Here is an 18,039-nt window from a genome sequence, read left to right on the forward strand (position 1 = left end):
CACTGTCATTCTAACACAGTGCCAGTCTGTCTCATTGACCTGACTTGGTCTAGGTGCATATCTCTGAGCCTGATTAGCCAGATCTCAGTTATTAGTCAGGCCACCACAAGTGTCTGTGCTGGTTGTTGTTCATTGCAAATAAAACAAGCAGAAGCTGAGGCTCAGTGCAGGGCATACTTACCACAGTTTTGCCTGGTACACAACTATATCTCCTGGAAAAGAGTGAATTTTTCTAATTCACACTGTGACACTACAGTGGTTTTAGTCAAGTGCTCACCCAGGAGCAAAAGTGGAATAGGGTTATCCCCGTGCAAGCCAAATGGTCTGAGGGTGGGGAAAGGAGAGTTGGGGTGCCTTTGCCAAAAGAGAGTAAAAGGGATGCTGAGTATGCAAAAACAGCAGCTATCCACTTCATTCCTTTAAAACATAGAAAGGCAGAGTGGTAGAGTGGAGAAGACCTGGACTTGGCATCAGAAGGACTGGGTTCTAATTCTGGCTTTGGAAGCCATGAGATATTGGGCATATCACTTAACCAGTTCCCGTAGAGTTTGTTTCCTTTCTTATGAAATGGTGAAGTGAAGTGAAAGTCACTCAGTCGTGTCCAGCTGTTTGGAATCCCATAAACTATACAGTCCATGGAATTCTCCAGGCCAGAATACTGGAGTGGGTAGCCTTTCCCTTCGCCAGGGGATCTTCCCAACCCAGGGATCGAACCCAGGCCTCCTGCATTGCAGGCAGATTCTTTACCAGCTGAGCCACCAAGGAAGCCCAAGAATACTGGAGTGGGTAGCCTATCCATTCCCCAGCAGATCTTCCCAACCCAGGAATCGAACCAGGGTCTCTGTGTTGCAAGTGGATTCTTTACCAACTGAGCTACCAGGGAAGCCCTTATGAAATGGAGAGGATTATTTTTCTTCCTCCCCCTCAGACTCATTAAAAGGGAAAATGAGATAATAAATGAGAGTATGGTTTGGAAATTCTAAGTTTTTTACACCTGGAAGGTATTATTATTTTTTATATTTTCCCAGTCAGTACCTTGCACGGTGCCCTTAACACATTGAAGGTTCCCATTAAGTATTTATTAATTGGCTGATCCATGATATGGAAACTCACATCACTCCACGTACTTTTCTAAAACTTTACACAAGCAAAATGTTTTGGTGAACCATTCATTCAACAACTCTAAAAGCATACAGGGCAAGCAATCTTTTGATCTCATTTTTCAGACCTCAGTTTAAGTGCTACTTCCTCAGGGAAAACTTCATGGTTCATCCCCAGTCCCCCAATCAGGGCAAGGCCCCCAACTTGTTTCATAACACTTAATACAATTCTAGTTTAACAGTTACTTGTGAAACTCATGTTTAATATCTGTCTCCATCATTGGCTGTGAACTCCATCATGCAGGTTGTTGTTGTGTTGTTTAGTCACTAAGTCGTGTCCAACTATTTTGTAACCCCAAGGACTGTAGCCTGCCAAGCTCCTTTGTCCATGGGATTACCCAGGCAAGAATAGTGGAGTGGGTTGCCATTTCCTTCTCCAGGGGAACTTTCCAACCCAGAGATCGAACCCATGTCTTTTGCATTGGCAGGCAGAGTCTTTACCACTGAGCTAACCAGGGAAGCCTCCATTGCGCAGGTAACATGGCTATATTGTTTGTTGTTGCATCCTGTTGTGCATGGTACATAGTAGGAAATTAAAAAATATTTGCTCAATGAATGAGTAAATTTGTGAGAGTGAGTGGAACAAGATCAAGTGGACTATGAAACATACATCTAATTTCCCCTTTCTGTTCTGATATTTTTTCAAGCCCTCCAGTGACCACATTGTGGAACCTCTACTAAGAAGAGAAAGAATGAGTAGTTGACTAAACTTATCTCTTTGAGGACACGGAGTCAACGACTATTCAGAAATGAAATCCATTCATTCTGACTTATGCAAGCTACATCTCAAAAATTCAGAAAAAATGTATTACAGCAATTATAAGGCCTGTAATCATTAATTTCAGTTCAGTTCAGTTCCGTTCAGTCCCTCAGTCGTGTCCGACTCTTTGCGACCCCATGAATCGCAGCACGCCAGGCCTCCCTGTCCATCATCAACTCCTGGAGTTTACCCAAACCCATGTCCACCAAGTCGGTGATGCCATCCAACCATTTCATCCTCTGTTGTCCCCTTTTCCTCCTGCCCCCAATCGTTACCAGCATCAGAGTCTTTTCCAGTGAGTCAACTCTTTGCACGAGGTGGCCAGAGTATTGGAGTTTCAGCTTCAACATCAGTCCTTCCAATGAACACCCAGGACTGATCTCCTTTAGAATGGATTAGTTGGATCTCCTTGCAGTCCAAGGGACTCTCAAGAGTCTTCTCCAACACCACAGTTCAAAAGCATCAATTCTTCAGCAGTCAGCTTTCTTCACAGTCCAACTCTCACATCCATACATGACCACTGGAAAAACCATAGCCTTGACTAGATGGACATTTGTTGGCAAAGTAACGTCACTGCTTTTTAATACGCTATCTAGGTTGGTCATAATTTTCCTTCCAGGGAGTAAGTGTCTTTTAATTTCATGGCTGCACCACCATCTGCAGTGATTTTGAAGCCCAGAAAAATAAAGTCTGACACTGTTTCCACTGTTTCCCCATCTATTTCCCACGAAGTGATGGGACCAGATGCCATGATCTTAGTTTTCTGAATATTGAGCTTTAAGCCAACTTTTTCACTCTCGTCTCTCACTTTCATCAAGAAGCTTTTTAGTTCCTCTTCACTTTCTGCCATAAGGGTGGTGTCATCTGCATATGTGAGGTTATTGATATTTCTCCCGGCAATCTTGATTCCAGCTTGTGCTTCTTACAGTCCAGTGTTTCTCATGATGTACTCTGCATATAAGTTAAATAAGCAGGGTGACAATATACAGCCTCGACGTACTCCTTTTCTTATTTGGAACCAGTCTGTTGTTCCATGTCCAGTTCTAACTGTTGCTTCCTGACCTGCATACAGGTTTCTCAAGAGGCAGGTCAGGTGGTCTGGTATTCCCATCTCTTTCAGAATTTTCCACAGTTTATTGTGATCCACACAGTCAAAGGCTTTGGCATAGTCAATAAAGCAGAAATAGATGTTTTTCTGCAACTCTTCTGCTTTTTCAATGATCCAGTGGATGTTGGCAATTTGATTCCTGGTTCCTCTACCTTTTCTAAAACCGGCTTGAATATCTAGGAGTTCACAGTTCATGTATTGCTGAAGCCTGGCTTGGAGAATTTTGAGCATTACTTTACTAGCATGTGAGATGAGTGCAATTGTGTGGTAGTTAGAGCATTCTTTGACATTGCCTTTCTTTGGGATTGGAACGAAAACTGACCTTCTCCAGTCCTGTGGCCACTGCTGAGTTTTCCAAATTTGCTGGCATATCGAGTGCAGCACTTTCACAACATCACCTTTGAGGATTTGAAATAGCTCAACTGGAATTCCATCACCTTCACTAGCTTTGTTCATAGTGATGCTTTCTAAGGCCCACTTGACTTCACATTCCAGGATGTGTGGCTCTAGGTGAGTGATCACACCATCGTGATTATCTGGGTCGTGAAGATCTTTTTTGTACAGTTCTTCTGTGTATTCTTGCCACCTCTTCTTAATACCTTCTGCTTCTGTTAGGTCCATACCATTTCTGTCCTTTATCGAGCCCATCTTTGCATGAAATGTTCCTTTGGTATCTCTAATTTTCTTGAAGAGATCTCAAGTTTTCCCATTCTGTTGTTTTCCTCTATTTCTTTGCATTGATCACTGAGGAAGGCTTTCTTATCTCTCCTTGCTATTCTTTGGAACTCTGCCTTCAAATGGGAATATCTTTCCTTTTCTCCTTTGCTTTTCACTTTTCTTCTTTTCACAGCTATTTGTAAGGCCTCCTCAGACAGCAATTTTGCTTTTTTGCATTTCTTTTCCATGGAGATGGTCTTGATCCCTGTCTCCTGTACAATGTCACGAACCTCCGTCCATAGTTCATCAGGCACTCTGTCTATCAGATCTAGTCCCTTAAATCTATTTCACACTTCCATTGTATAATCATAAGGGATTTGATTTAGGTCATATCTGAATGGTCTAGTGGTTTTCCCTACTTTCTTCAATTTAAGTGTGAATTTGGCAATAAGGAGTTCATGATCTGAGCCACAGTCAGCTCCTGGTCTTGTTTTTGCTGACTGTATAGAGTTTCTCCATCTTTGGCTGCAAAGAATATAATCAATCTGATTATGGTGCTGACCATCTGGTGATGTCCATGTGTAGGGTCTTCTCTTGTGTTGTTGGAAGAGGTTGTTTGCTATGACCAGTGCATTATCTTGACAGAACTCTATTAGCCTTTGCCCTGCTTCATTCTGTACTCCAAGGCCAAATTCGCCTGTTACTCCAGGTGTTTCTTGACTTCCTACTTTGGCATTCCAGTCCCCTAGAATGAAAAGGACATCTTTTTTGGGTGTTAGTTCTAGAAAGTCTTGTAGGTCTTCATAGAACCGTTCAACCTCACTTTCTTCAGCATTACTGGTTGGTGCATAGACTTGGATTACCATGATATTGAATGGTTTGCCTTGGAAACAAACAGAGATCATTCTGTCATTTTTGAGATGGCATCTAAGTATTGCATTTTGGACTCTTTTGTTGACCATGATGGCTACTCCATTTCTTCTAAGGGATTCCTGCCAATAGTAGTAGATATAATGGTCATCTGAGTTAAATGCACCCATTCCAGTCCATCTTCATTCTCTCATTCCTAGTATGTCGACGTTCACTCTTGTCATCTCCTGTTTGACCACTTCCAATTTGCCATGATTCATGGACCTAACACTCCAGGTTCCTATGTAATATTGCTCTTTACAGCATCGAACCTTGCTTCTATCACCAGTTCCATCCACAACTTGGTGTTGTTTTTTTGGGGGGTCTATCCCTTCCTTTTTTCTGTAGTTATTTCTCCACTGATCTCCAGTAGCATATTGGGCACCTATCAACCTGGGGAGTTCATCTTTAGTGTCCTATCTTTTTGCCTTTTCATACTGTTCATTGGGTTCTCAAGGCAAGAATACTGAAGTGTTTTGCCATTCCCTTCTCCAGTGGACCACATTCTGTCAGACCTCTCCACCATGACCCGTCCATCTTGTGTAGCCCCACATGGCATGGCTTAGTTTCATTGAGTTAGACAAGGCTGTGGTCCATGTAATCAGAAATCATTAATTTACTCTAGAGTGATTGTTCCAAATCTTACACTGTGTATGTCCTGATATGTCCTAATGCTTCTCTCTGCATCCAAACTCTGTCAGAACCAAGCAGCTCATTCCTGGAAGAATATACATAACTCCCAGCCAGAAATTTGATTAGAGTGGTTCAGAGCAGGGAAGGAGACTTTAGAGCCAAATTATTCCTTCTTAGCCAGCTCCACCCTAAATTTCATTTACATAATACAGCTCTTAGTACAAATGAAATAAGTCAGCATCGGGGAAGACAAACTGAAATATGGCTTCCATACCAAAGGCAACTTTTCTTCTGTCAGTCTCAGTGAGTAAGTGATCTTCTATGACCTAGATCAAATCCCTTATGAGTATACAGTGGAAGTGACAAATAGATTTAAGGGACTAGATCTGATAGACAGAGTGCCTGATGAACTATGGACAGAGGTTCGTGACATTGTACAGGAGACAGGGATCAAGAAAATCCCCATGGAAAAGAAATGCAAAAAAGCAAAATGGCTGTCTGAGGAGGCCTTACAGATAGCTGGGAAGAGAAGAGAAGCGAAAAGCACAGGAGAAAAGGAAAGATATTCCCATCTGAAGGCAGAGTTCCAAAGAATAGCAAGGAGAGATAAGAAAGCCTTCCTCAGTGATCAATGCAAAGAAATAGAGGAAAACAACAGATTGGGAAAGATTAGAGATCTCTTCAAGAAAATTAGAGATACTAAAGGAACATTTCATGCAAAGATAGGCTTGATAAAGGACAGAAATGGTATGGACCTAACAGAAGCAGAAGATATTAAGAAGAGGTGGCAAGAATACACAGAAGAACTGTACAAAAAAGATCTTCACGACCCATATAATCACGATGATGTGATCACTCACCTAGAGCCACACATCCTGGAATGTGAAGTCAAGTGGGCCTTAGAAAGCATCACTATGAACAAAGCTAGTGAAGGTGATGGAATTCCAGTTGAGCTATTTCAAATCCTCAAAGGTGATGTTGTGAGAGTGCTGCACTCGATATGCCAGCAAATTTGGAAAACTCAGCAGTGGCCACAGGACTGGAAAAGGTCAGTTTTCGTTCCAATCCCAAAGAAAGGCAATGCCAAAGAATGCTCTAACTACCACACAATTGCACTCATCTCACATGCTAGTAAAGTAATGCTCAAAATTCTCCAAGCCAGGCTTCAGCAATACGTGAACCGTGCACTTCCAGATGTTCAAGCTGGTTTTAGAAAAGGCAGAGGAACCAGAGAACAAATTGCCAATATCCTCTGGATCATCGAAAAAGCAAGAGAGTTCCAGAAAAACATCTATTTCTGCTTTATTGACTATGCCAAAGCCTTTGACTGTGTGGATCACAATAAACTGTGGAAAATTCTGAAAGAGATGGGAATACCAGACCATCTGACCTGCCTCTTGAGAAACCTGTATGCAGGTCAGGAAGCAACAGTTAGAACTGGACATGGAACAACAGACTGGTTCCAAATAAGAAAAGGAGTACGTCAAGGCTGTATATTGTCACCCTGCTTATTTAACTTATATGCAGAGTACATCATGAGAAACGCTGGGCTGGAAGAAGCACAAGCTGGAATCAAGATTGCCGGGAGAAATATCAATAACCTCAGATACGCAAATGACACCACCCTTATGGCAGAAAGTGAAGAAGAACTAAAGAGCCTCTTGATGAAGGTGAAAGAGGAGAGTGAAAAAGTTGGCTTAAAGCTCAACGTTCAGAAAACTAAGATCATGGCATCTGGTCCCATCACTTCATGGGAAATAGTTGGGGAAACAGTGGAAACAGTGTCAGACTTTATTTTTGGGGGCTCCAGAATCACTGCTGATTGTGATTGCAGCCATGAAATTAAAAGACGCTTACTCCTTGGAAGGAAGGTTATGGCCAACCTAGATAGCATATTTAAAAGCAGAGACATTACTTTGCCAACAAAAGTCCGTCTAGTCAGGCTATGGTTTTTCCAGTGGTCATGTATGAATGTGAGAGTTGGACGGTGAAGAAAGCTGAGCGCTGCAGAATTGATGCTTTTGAACTGTGGTGTTGGAGAAGACTCTTGAGAGTCCCTTGGACTGCAAGGAGATCCAACCAGTCCATCCTAAAGGAGATCAGTCCTGGGTGTTCATTGGAAGGACTGATGTTGAAGCTGAAGCTCCAATACTTTGGCCACCTCATGCGAAGGGTTGACTCATTGGAAAAGATCCTGATGCTGGGTAGGATTGGTGGCGGGAGGAGAAGGGGACGACAGAGGATGAGATGGTTGGATGGCATCACCGACTCGATGGACATGGGTTTGGGTAGACTCCAGGAGTTGATGATGGACAGAGAGGCCTGGCGTGCTGCAGTTCATGGGGTCGCAAAGAGTCGGACACGACTGAGTGACTGAACTGAACTGAACTGAAGTAGTAGAATGTTTTAAAAAATAGGTATCAGTGTCCAGTTAGGTCATAATCTGTTGTGTGCAGAATTTTTTTAACTTTTAATTTTGTAAAATACACATTAAAATTTACCATTTTCAACATTTGTAAGTGTACAATTCAGTAGTGTTAAGTACATTCACATTGATGTGCACCCAATCCCCAGAACTCTGCATCTTACAAAACAGAAATTCTATACCCAGTAAACAATAACTCCCTTCCCCCGCTGCCCCTGTCCCCTAGCAACAATCATTCTGTATTCTGTCTCTATGAATTTGCCTTCTCTAAGTACTTCATTGAGCTTCCAGAATCATACAGTAATTGTCTTTTTGTGAAAAGTGTCCCCTTCCTCGAAGCCCCATCGCAGGCCAGGCGTCTTAGTTGAAAGGGCTTGGAGTGGGAGGCCCAGGGTCTGCTCTTTCACTCTGCTCACTCTCCAACAATCTGAAGTCGAGGTGGGAGACACAGCCTGGTTGTGAGATTCTCTGCATCACTCCCTTGTTTTCAAGGTTTGATTCCCATCGAGGGCTGGACTGAGGTATGGACACAGCAGGTACATTCTATGTAATTGGCCTGGTGGTGGAAAGTCCTCTCTTCCCGGGTTGGCTAAAATGGTGCCTGGGGCCATTTTTGCACCAGCCAGATCCTCCAAGCATTCCTTGAAGAGGAGCTACCATAGCTCCCTTTGGCCCTTCTCGCTCTATCTCCAAGTCTTCTCCAGGAGGGGTGACTTTACTTGCCCAGTGGCCTCAGAGGCAATTGCTGGCTCCTGCCTCCCATAAACCTGTAAGAGCCTTCTCATGGGACTGATAATGAATGACCTTTTCCAGGCCCCAAAGCCTGAAGGGACCATAGTGAAGTATCCCCATCCTTTCCTCAGGTAACCCACATTACCGCTCCTTATCATCTTGCGGGCTAGGCTGCTCCAGAAACCTCCAAGTGGTTTGATATGATTTCAGATCCACTTGTTTATCACTAAAGTGGAGTTGTTCAAATCCACTTCTTTATGGCAAAGACAAAAAACAAAGTCTTTTTTTTAAGAAATCAGTTTTTCTATAAGAATGAAGTAAAGTTGTGTCAGGATGTTATTATGTCATCTGTTGTGATCAAGAAGCAGTCAATAGCTCAGCTCCTGAGGGGCCCCACTTGGGACTTATTAATAAAAATAGACTAAAAAGCAACTATGATGAGGAAAAATATAGACAGTAAGTACATAGAGTTTGTGAGGATTGTCCAAGAGTTTCCACCTGGGCATGATGACTCTTTACTGACCTAAATAACTCTCTGACGACCCTGGGGAATTATGCTCCTGCTGGGGTAAAAGTGACTCTTTTACCACAGTGGTGAAAGCTGTGCAGCAACCTCACAAAGATCACTTTGCCCTTCAACACTGGGCTTTATTCCCTAACAACATACTCTATCATCAGGGGACTTCTTACTTTCCTTTAGCTACCAGCTAGACATCAGCTTGTGGTTGGCTAAGTCAACTCTCCTAAGAACCAACCTCATAGAAAAGATACACCTCAACTGAATTTGGACTTTATTTCTCCTATCTCCCCTTGCCTGGAACAACAGTGTAATTATTATATCATTTACAGTAGGTTATTTCTTTATTGGCTTATTAAGAGAGACACATCCTGTATGCTACTGGCTTGTGAAATTATAATGCTCAGTGAACCTATAGTAGATAAAAATTAGCAACAACCACTTCAGTCTTGAGCATAATCTGCCTCAAAAGACATCTCTATCTCTGTGTCCATCTCTATCTCACTATCTCTTCCTGAATGGGTACACAAGAAATTGGTAACAGTAATTGCTTAAAGTACAGAGTTAGGGGTCAGTGAGAGATTTACTTTTCACTATTTATCTTTTTATATTGTCTGAATAGTATTTTCTTAGGGGATATATATGCAGTGAATTCCAAAACGCTTTATAAATCATACAGCATTCTACAATTATTAGGGTTTTATTGTTACTAGTATTTACTAAGCCTTCCCAGGTGACACTAGTGGTAAAGAACCCGCCTGCCAATGCAGGAGACATAAGAGACACAAGGGTTCATTCCATCCCTGGGTTGTGAAGATTCCCCCGGAAGGAGGGCATGGCAACCTACTCCAGTATTCTTGCCTGGAGCATCCCATGGACAGAGAAGCCTGGGAGACTATAGTCCATAGGGTCACAAGGAGCTGGACAGAACTGAAGCAACTTGGCATGCTGGCAAGCACCAGCAACATCTCGAAAATCTAGTCTTTGTGAAAATTTGAATGAGTTAACTTAGTACTATATATGTTAGAATATGAGGACTTTTTTCTTTTTAAAGTCACCCTTTGGAATATTTAATGACGTTGGAAAAATACTCAAGGTGAAAAATACAAAAATTGTACAAGTGTTTGATACCAATTTCGTGTGTTCCCTGTGTAAACATAATATATAAAAAGAGATCGGAAAGAACCATCCACAATGCTTTGGCGGGGAGAAGGGAGACATTGTGTTAATTTTCTTAATTATATTTTACGATATATACCACATTTTTTACAGCAAATTAACAAATGCTATTTGGAAAGAAAAAAAATCACAATTAAAACTTGGCCAGAAATGAATTTTTTCTAAATTTCGTGAGAATGACTTGTTGCAGACCGGGAGGACATACGGCAGCAATCAAGAATAGAGCTAAGGGAAGACTGGAACCCTCCTTCCAGGCCCGGAAGTCCATTACGAACTACAAGGAGAGGCAAGCGAGATGCTGGCCTCCACCACGGCTAGATCGACCACGAAAAGACACAGGAATTTCCGGGGCGGAGCTCTCTGTTTCTTTCCCTTCCTTGGGGGAAATGTGGGCTGCTGGCACATTGAAAGTTCGCGATTGCTTGGCTGCTACTTCCGTCACTCTGAGACGGTGCTTGAAATTGGGAGCGACCATGGCAAAGAGCAAATTCGAGTACGTGCGGGACTTCGAGGCTGACGATACATGCCTGCCCCACTGCTGGGTGGTGGTACGGCTGGACGGCAGGAATTTCCATCGGTGAGCGAGCTCGGCCCGGGGCTCCGTGCTTCGCAGGCGTTTCCGGTGAACCCGGCCCCTCCGTAGCAGCCCCCAGCTCGTGGTTACCGTGGTAACGCGGCAGCCAATGAATGACTGCGCGGCTTTAAGCATCACGCTTTGTGCTGGCTACAACTGGCTTGAACGCGAGTAGTCCGGATAGTTAAAAATGAGACAGGGTGCTTCCCTGGTGAGGAGCTGGCCTGAGGTGTCCATTGGCAAGGCTGTGGTGGAAGAAGTCACTCTTGGGCGCATTATTTCAGCTCTTCAACCGATGGCCAATCTGGTTGTTAGGTATCTTTGAGGGCTTACCGTTCAGCGGCCTGTTTAGGGCTTGCTGTGGGCAACGCTCTGCAGAGTGTATTCTTGTTTCATTATAAGTAACAGGGCACATGGTCTGGATTCAGGAGGGGAAAAGTCAGAAAAAACAAAGTAACAGAAAGATGGGAATTTCTTTAAAAATGCTACTTTGGTAATGATTACTGTAGTTAAAATTTATTGAGCAGTCCAAGGAGCCAGGCATAGTTATGTTTGTTACCTTCCTCTAACCTTCAGGACAATCCTATGAAGTAAATTTATCCTCATTTCACAGAAAAGGGAATGGAGGATTAGTATATATGTTCCTTTTTCTCAGTTGGTCAGAGCTAAAAAAAAAAAACGAGTTCCTAACGAAATGGATTGGGTTGTGGCTCCTGGAATGTTTGAACTCACAGCACTATTACAGTGTCTTCCTCTATGAACAGCCTGTTTAATCTGTGGTATTAATGACAAGGTCTCTTGCAGCCACGCCCTTTTCCCTTTTTTTTTTTCCCATATGAAGGTTTGCTGAGAAACATAGCTTTATAAAACCTAATGACAGCCGTGCTCTTCATCTAATGACCAAATGTGCCCAAACTGTAATGAACGAACTGGAGGATATTGTGATTGCATATGGACAGAGTGATGAGTACAGCTTTGTGTTCAAGCGAAAAAGCAATTGGTTTAAAAGAAGAGCCAGGTAATTCTGTGGCCTAGCTCCTTCAGAAAATTTCCTACCAGCCATCTGGCTTCTGCTTGGGCTTCCCTGGTGGCTCATCTGGTAAAGAATCTGCCTGCAGTGTGGGAGACCTGGGTTTGATCCCTGGGTTGGGAAGATCCCCTGGAGAAGGGAAAGGCTACCACTCCAGTATTCTGGCCTGGAGAATTCCTTGGACTGTATAGTCCATGAGGTTGCAAAGAGTCAGACAGGACTGAATGACTTTCACTTTCACTATCTTAATCATAAACTTGCAGACTGTAGTATTTGCAACTGCAGAATGTGTGTGTGTATGTATATCTATATATGTATATATACACACGCACACACATTGATACACTGATATATGTATAGAAGTTTAGACTGTTGTACTTCCATCTGTTATCTGGGCATTCTGTATGCTTCTTTATTCTTTCTCTTCCATTTCACATCACCTTAGCTTCTAAACTGAACATTAAAACTAGAAAACAGAAACTAAACTTTTAGGTAAGGAGGATCTCAGTACAAATTAGACAGAGCTCATATTTAATTTGGCAGTATGTTGAAACTCACAGAAAACAGATCATGTAATGAATTGGTGTGTTTTTAAAACAGTGGTCCCCCTCCTCCCAAGACTTGAAGAAAATCCTCTTGAACCATCAATTCACATCACATCCTATAGAAAAACTTTTAATAATAGTAAACTACTTTATAGGACTAGAAAGAGAGGCAGGCTGCATTTTAAATATATAACTGAAATATTAAAATAGTTTTTCTTGACTCAATTTATATTATCTCTTGGCTCTCCAGACAGTTTGTGTTATCACTGTGTTGCACCCACAGACTCTGTCATGGTGTTGAATTAATATCATGTATTTTCTCTTTTCTTGCTCCACCCAACCTGCCTTCTGCAAGTAAGTTTATGACTCACGTGGTTTCCCAGTTCGCCTCCAGCTATGTGTTTTATTGGCGGGATTACTTTGAGGACCAGCCCCTTCTGTATCCCCCAGGCTTTGATGGAAGAGTCGTGGTGTATCCTAGCAACCAGACCCTAAAGGACTATCTCAGCTGGCGGCAAGCAGATTGTAAGTGAAACCAAATTAACAGATGTATTTATAGTTACACCACTAATTTGTTATATTAGAGGTGATGCTCTGAAATAGTTTTGGCTCATGTGTATTTTGTTTGGAAAGCAGTATTTCAGGTTTTTTAAATTAGTTGAAAATACTTGAAAATTGGGAATTTTTATGTAAATATTCCTTATTTTTAGCTTTTTTTTTTTTTAAATCAGAAGTGGCAATACCAAGTCTGTGTTTCCACTTAGTATTGGTCAGACCCTGTATAGTGACTGCTGCCTTTATATACACAGACACATACACACATACATGCACACACATTTGCATGCACACAGGAGCCAGTGTGCCTCAGCCTCTACTTCTCTGTTGTTCCCCTGGGTCACCTACTCTGCTTTCCACACTTAGGTTCATGCTGGCTTTAATGGGTATTTGAGTTGTGACCCTGCCTTACATGATGAAATGTTTGTGAGACTTTTACTCGTTTGATGTGTCTTGGTTTTTCCAGAAGAACTGGAAAAGAGGTGGGAATAATACAAATCAAATAACTTTGAAAGTATTCCTTAGCTTAATGCACAAGTTAACAGACTTGTGTGAAGCACAGCTGAAACGACAGGATAAAACTGTTAGGAAATAAGTTTTTTTTTCTGCTTCACTGCTTCCCTGTATGTTCCCTGTGTGTGACTTTCGGCAGGTAACTAAATGTTTCTCAGGTCTTTCTACTTTAAAGAGGAGAGAAATTGGGCTCCAGTACTCTTTGAAGGGTGAATATTAAAAAAAGATTCTATATCCCTACACAGTGTTACTCTGTTTTCCTTACAGGTCACATCAATAATCTTTATAATACGGTGTTCTGGGCACTTGTACAGCAGTCTGGCTTGACACCATTACAAGCCCAAGAGAGATTACAGGTATAGAGATCTTACTGCATTAAGACTTCAGGGGGGACAGTTTATGATCTCTTGTGACATTTTGCCTTCTTTTTAAGCTCTTAAGTTTTTACAGCTTTGTTTTGAAAAGATGCAAAGATCACACTAGTAGCAGGTCTGCTGCTTGCTTGCTTTGTGACTGTGGGTAAGTTGTTAACCACTCCCTGAGCCTCAGTGTCCCCTGCTGGAAAATGGAATTAATGGCTCTACACTCCCATATGGTAATGCTTGGCTGGAGCTGCATATTGGCTGCCCTCTATACAGGGCACATGCTCGTCTTTTCTGTCAGCCCCACCTGGCTGCTTCATCATTGTCATTCCCTGCTGGGGACATGGAGTTTGGGGTTAGGACTCTCGTGTATCATTAAGACTTCAGACTCTGGGGAGTCAAATAATTGTACTCAGATGTTTGTGTTTAATTTTACCTCTCTACCTTAGTTTTTCATAGGTAAAATGTGGAAAATAATAGTTCCTACCTTACAGGTTTATAGTGAGAATTTTAAGTGGCATGATGCATATAAAACACACATAGACTAGTACAAAGCACACTGTAAGTAACTAATAAATACTTTTATTATTAGATACTACTTGCAGGTAAACTGTGAAATGAGATGATGTGTTGTAATAACTCCTAATACAATGCCTGGTACATTATAATGACTCAGTAAATGGTTGTCATTATTAACAACAGTGATAAAGATGTGTAGCAATAATAGGAAGACTGGTTGATGTAGCCAGAGTTTGGAAGCGCTGAATTTAGATTTTGATTCTTAAGTATAAGAGCACCATTGGCCTTGGAAAATTTATATAATCTTTCTAAGCTTCTGAGCTCTCATCTCTAAAATGGAGATGGTTATGAGGGTCAAATAAAATATATGAAGTATCCAATACAGAATCAGTACTCTGAACTATTAGTGCCTCTCACTCCATCACAATAGTGATTGGTGAAGCCAGTTACTTGCTACAGAAGAGAACTTTATGGATTTTTGTATTTAAATAAGATTTGGACTGTTCTTAAAATTCATTAATACCTAAATGATGTTTGATGAAATGCTTCCACTTCTTGATTTGTTGCCAGAAGTTTAGATAGAGAGTGGAATGGATAGGTGGGGCTAGGGGAGAGAAGAGACCTACAAAGCTTTTTATATTTGTTTTTATTTCTTCAGGGAACTCTTGCAGCAGACAAGAATGAGATTTTATTTTCTGAATTCAACATCAACTACAATAATGAGCCACTGATGTATAGGAAGGGGACTGTGTTGATATGGCAGAAGGTAATGCTGTTATATCTAAGGGAAAACAAAAGTCAGAAAGAAAAGCCTGTGCCCAGCCCACGCTTGGTCTTGACTGCTGCCTGCGTGCTGATGTGACTCCAGTCGTTAGCACAGATTAGACCCTTTCCAAAACGAGATGCTATAGATGATTATTATGGATGCTTGCTTTGTCAGTTCGTTAGTCAAGTTTGTGATCTGGACTCCCCTCTTCTATAAGTAGAATTGCAGAATTTTAGAATTTATTTTTTTGTGTCATAAGCTCTCCCCAAATCAAGTCAAACCCCTTTAACAGGTACAGTGCTGATAAGAGAATTTTTTCATTCAGAGAACATTTTTAAAAATCCCACGCTGGACCGTTAAATGGCCCACCCATCCCATGAGAACTGTAATTTGAGGAACTGATGTTGTATGTGAAGGTTCTGTCCCTTACAGAATGTTTGAGAGATTCTCTAGACAGTCATAGTTAACTTAATATTCTGTCTCCTTTCATCTAAATGCTTAATTCTACCAGTATTTTCTCTCTGCTCCAGCTCCTGGGCATAATGATGTCTCTAAATTCATTTCCTTCTGTCTAAAGTATTTTTTCTAAAATGAATGTTTTTAAGTATTAAGGGAGTAAGTATCCTAAGAGCTCAGGATCTCACTGGCAACTTCAGCTCTTTTATTAGTATTTTTAAAGTATTTGTTCTTTGGACCTGCAGGTGGGAAAGCAGAAATATCTTTAATTCTATGGTTATTGCTAACGAGGAGCATAGAGTCCCTTCTGTGTTCCTAAGATCTCTTCTAAAAATAGAGCAGCATAACTGTTTAAAAAGTATTTTTAGTTGTAAAGAAATTCAGGTATGGTAAGATATGTATCTGCCTGAAAATATATATATGTCAGAGGTATTGGGTTGGCTAAAAGTTTATTTGGGTTTTTCTGTAAGATAGAAAAACCCAAATGGATGTTCTGGCCAACCAAATATATAGCCCACTTCTCCGTCTTCTCTCCCAAAGCCACTCTCTAGTTAACAGTGTCAATGTTTTAACTTTACCTATAGGTGGAGGAAATCACAACAAAAGAAGTTAAGCTGCCAGCAGAAATGGAAGGAAAAAAGATGGTGGTGACCCGGGCCAGGACTGTGGTGGTGCCCTTACACTGCGATATCATTGGGGATGCTTTCTGGAAGGAACATCCAGAGATCCTACATGAAGACAGCTGACCCTTTGCTTTTCAGTACTGGCGTGCTTAACCATCTCGGCCCCCAAGTCTCCTGGCCTTTGGTGGCCCTAGCATCTGTGCCATGCAGAAGTGTCCCAGGAGTGACATGACTCTGGTTGGGAGGGGAGCGGAGAGAAAATGGGTGGATGTGGGTGGTGTATCTTGTTCTGCTTTAAGTGGAACACCTTTTTTGCAGTGTTGAAACGTGGTTCCTTTGGTACAAGTGCGTTTTAAAAAAAAAAATTGCAGTACTATTTTTATAAAGCAAGAACTCTGTTATGCCTTGTAGATGAATCATTTTTAGATTGTGGCATGGGTCTTATAAAAACCTGTCAAACTTTTTTCACCTCTGCTAGAAGATGAGCCCAAACTTTACTGTTGCCCGCTTCTTCTTTACCACAGAATCCAGTGACCTCGGTAACCTCACCTTTCCCACCCACTTAATTGCATTCATCTTTTGCAGACTTGGAGCTAGTATAGGTTGATGCCTTCCCAGTGCCTCTGAATGCAGGAATTCCAGGGCAGACTCAGGGCTTTGTGCCATTATCCAAGTTGGCAACCTGGGGTGAACTAACAAGTTGTAGCTTGGGTGTCCTTGCATAAATATTGCGTGGACTGATTTTGTGGAGTTGTCAGCATGACCGTCATCATCTCAACAGGGGCAGTGATCACAAGGCTGCTTACTCTTTCTCAGGAGAGAGTTACTTGTCTATATGGGAGAAGGAAAATGTGAGAATGAGCCAGGAGGAAGATACTCTGTCTTCTTAGCACTTCAGTTTTGAAAGTCACCTTCCTGTTGGACTTCCTGAAAAAGATTCTCAGGTAGCATCTGTATAATAAAACAATGACATTTGACTTGGAGAGCAGAGGGAGCAACACTCATCTTTGGGTCACAGGTAGTAGAGGAGCCCTAATGGTTTTACCTGCTGATGTGGAGTTGGGCGAGGAGCCAAAGGAACTGCATGTTGCTCATGGCCTCCGAAGTGGGGAGGCAGTGGGGATAGGTGGTAGAGAACGCATTTCTTTTTATGTTCATTTCATATTTTAGAGGAAAAAGATTAATTTGGCTCGATAAAGAATTAATTAAAAGCCCACATCACAGTGCCTGCTCTTACACTGTAGAATTTACAGCCAAGAAAATGTATTTTTGAAAGAGCGATGGCTGGTCTCATCTTACTAATTGACACCCCATCTGTTGATGCCTTTTTTTCCTCCCTGTTCTCACTCCATGGGAATAGGAGACATGGCTTACGGTTGGTAATTGATAAAATTTCTTTGAGAAGAAAAATAAAAGTTTCACAAATTCCTTGGCCTAATTTTTCGTATATTTTTTCATACAAATGCAGTATATGAGTCCAACTTTCATGTGTGAACATCCTTAAATAAGCCAGGCTCACATCCTTTGATCACAGTAGTGGTTCACAGACTTCTAGATGCAAAAATTTACTTGAAATGCTCGTTTAAAATGCCAGTTCCAAGCTCTCTCCCCATGAAGTTTGGGATTCAAAGACTTTTGATGGATGTGGTCAATATACCACACTTTGAGTAACTAGTCTATACCAAAACCTAGACTTGTACATCTAGATACACTGTGATCGGCCAAGTAAGGCAGTAAGAATGTAGCTCTTGATTGGCAAACATAATGGTAAAGAAATTACAGCATTCTCTATCAAGTATAGATAAGTAGGTGTTTGTACAAATTTTTAAGATAGCCACCCAAGAAAATTTTGTGTTTTCTGTGGGTGTTATGTGATACTACAAAGGTGTCACTTGATTTTGTTATAGGAGGATATGTGCTTGCTGGTTGAATTGCCAGCAGTTTGCAGGAGTGAGGTTTGTCTTGGGGAGGGTGGTTTTGAGCAAAGGAATATCCTGGGTTTAATATTTGCGCTGT

At 41.6% G+C, this 18,039-nt stretch overlaps 1 protein-coding gene across 17 annotated transcripts; it reads left to right on the top strand.

Moving 5' to 3' along the window:
* Positions 1-7,947: 7,947 nt before the first annotated feature.
* THG1L (tRNA-histidine guanylyltransferase 1 like) lies at positions 7,948-17,451 on the top strand. Of its 17 annotated transcripts, none has more exons than XM_081500482.1 (6): positions 7,948-8,173; positions 11,496-11,672; positions 12,585-12,754; positions 13,565-13,653; positions 14,837-14,944; positions 15,985-17,451. In XM_081500482.1, the coding sequence occupies exons 2-6, from the start codon at positions 11,551-11,553 to the stop codon at positions 16,144-16,146; spliced, it is 651 nt and encodes a 216-aa protein (XP_081356608.1). In that variant the 5' UTR covers positions 7,948-8,173; positions 11,496-11,550; the 3' UTR covers positions 16,147-17,451. The 17 variants fall into 17 exon arrangements, with proteins under 17 accessions (XP_081356608.1, XP_081356612.1, XP_081356614.1 ...); XM_081500486.1 differs by having other exon boundaries at positions 12,589-12,754; XM_081500480.1 differs by lacking the exon at positions 7,948-8,173 and adding an exon at positions 10,451-10,969.
* The last annotated feature ends 588 nt before the right edge of the window (positions 17,452-18,039 follow it).

The sequence above is a fragment of the Giraffa tippelskirchi genome, chromosome 6, assembly GCF_054371585.1.
Source record: "Giraffa tippelskirchi isolate mGirTip1 chromosome 6, T2T-mGirTip1v1.2.pri, whole genome shotgun sequence".
Taxonomy (NCBI): Eukaryota; Metazoa; Chordata; class Mammalia; order Artiodactyla; family Giraffidae; genus Giraffa; species Giraffa tippelskirchi.

What these genes read in the sequence shown, in the direction of transcription:
- THG1L (XM_081500477.1), top strand. Translation starts at nt 10,467, where the DNA reads ATGTGGGCTGCTGGCACATTGAAAGTTCGCGATTGCTTGGCTGCTACT. An exon ending in TGGTTTAAAAGAAGAGCCAG is followed by an intron (nt 11,673 to 12,584) that starts GTAATTCTGTGG and finishes GCCTTCTGCAAG; the next exon opens with TAAGTTTATGACTCACGTGG. An exon ending in CAGCTGGCGGCAAGCAGATT is followed by an intron (nt 12,755 to 13,564) that starts GTAAGTGAAACC and finishes TTTTCCTTACAG; the next exon opens with GTCACATCAATAATCTTTAT.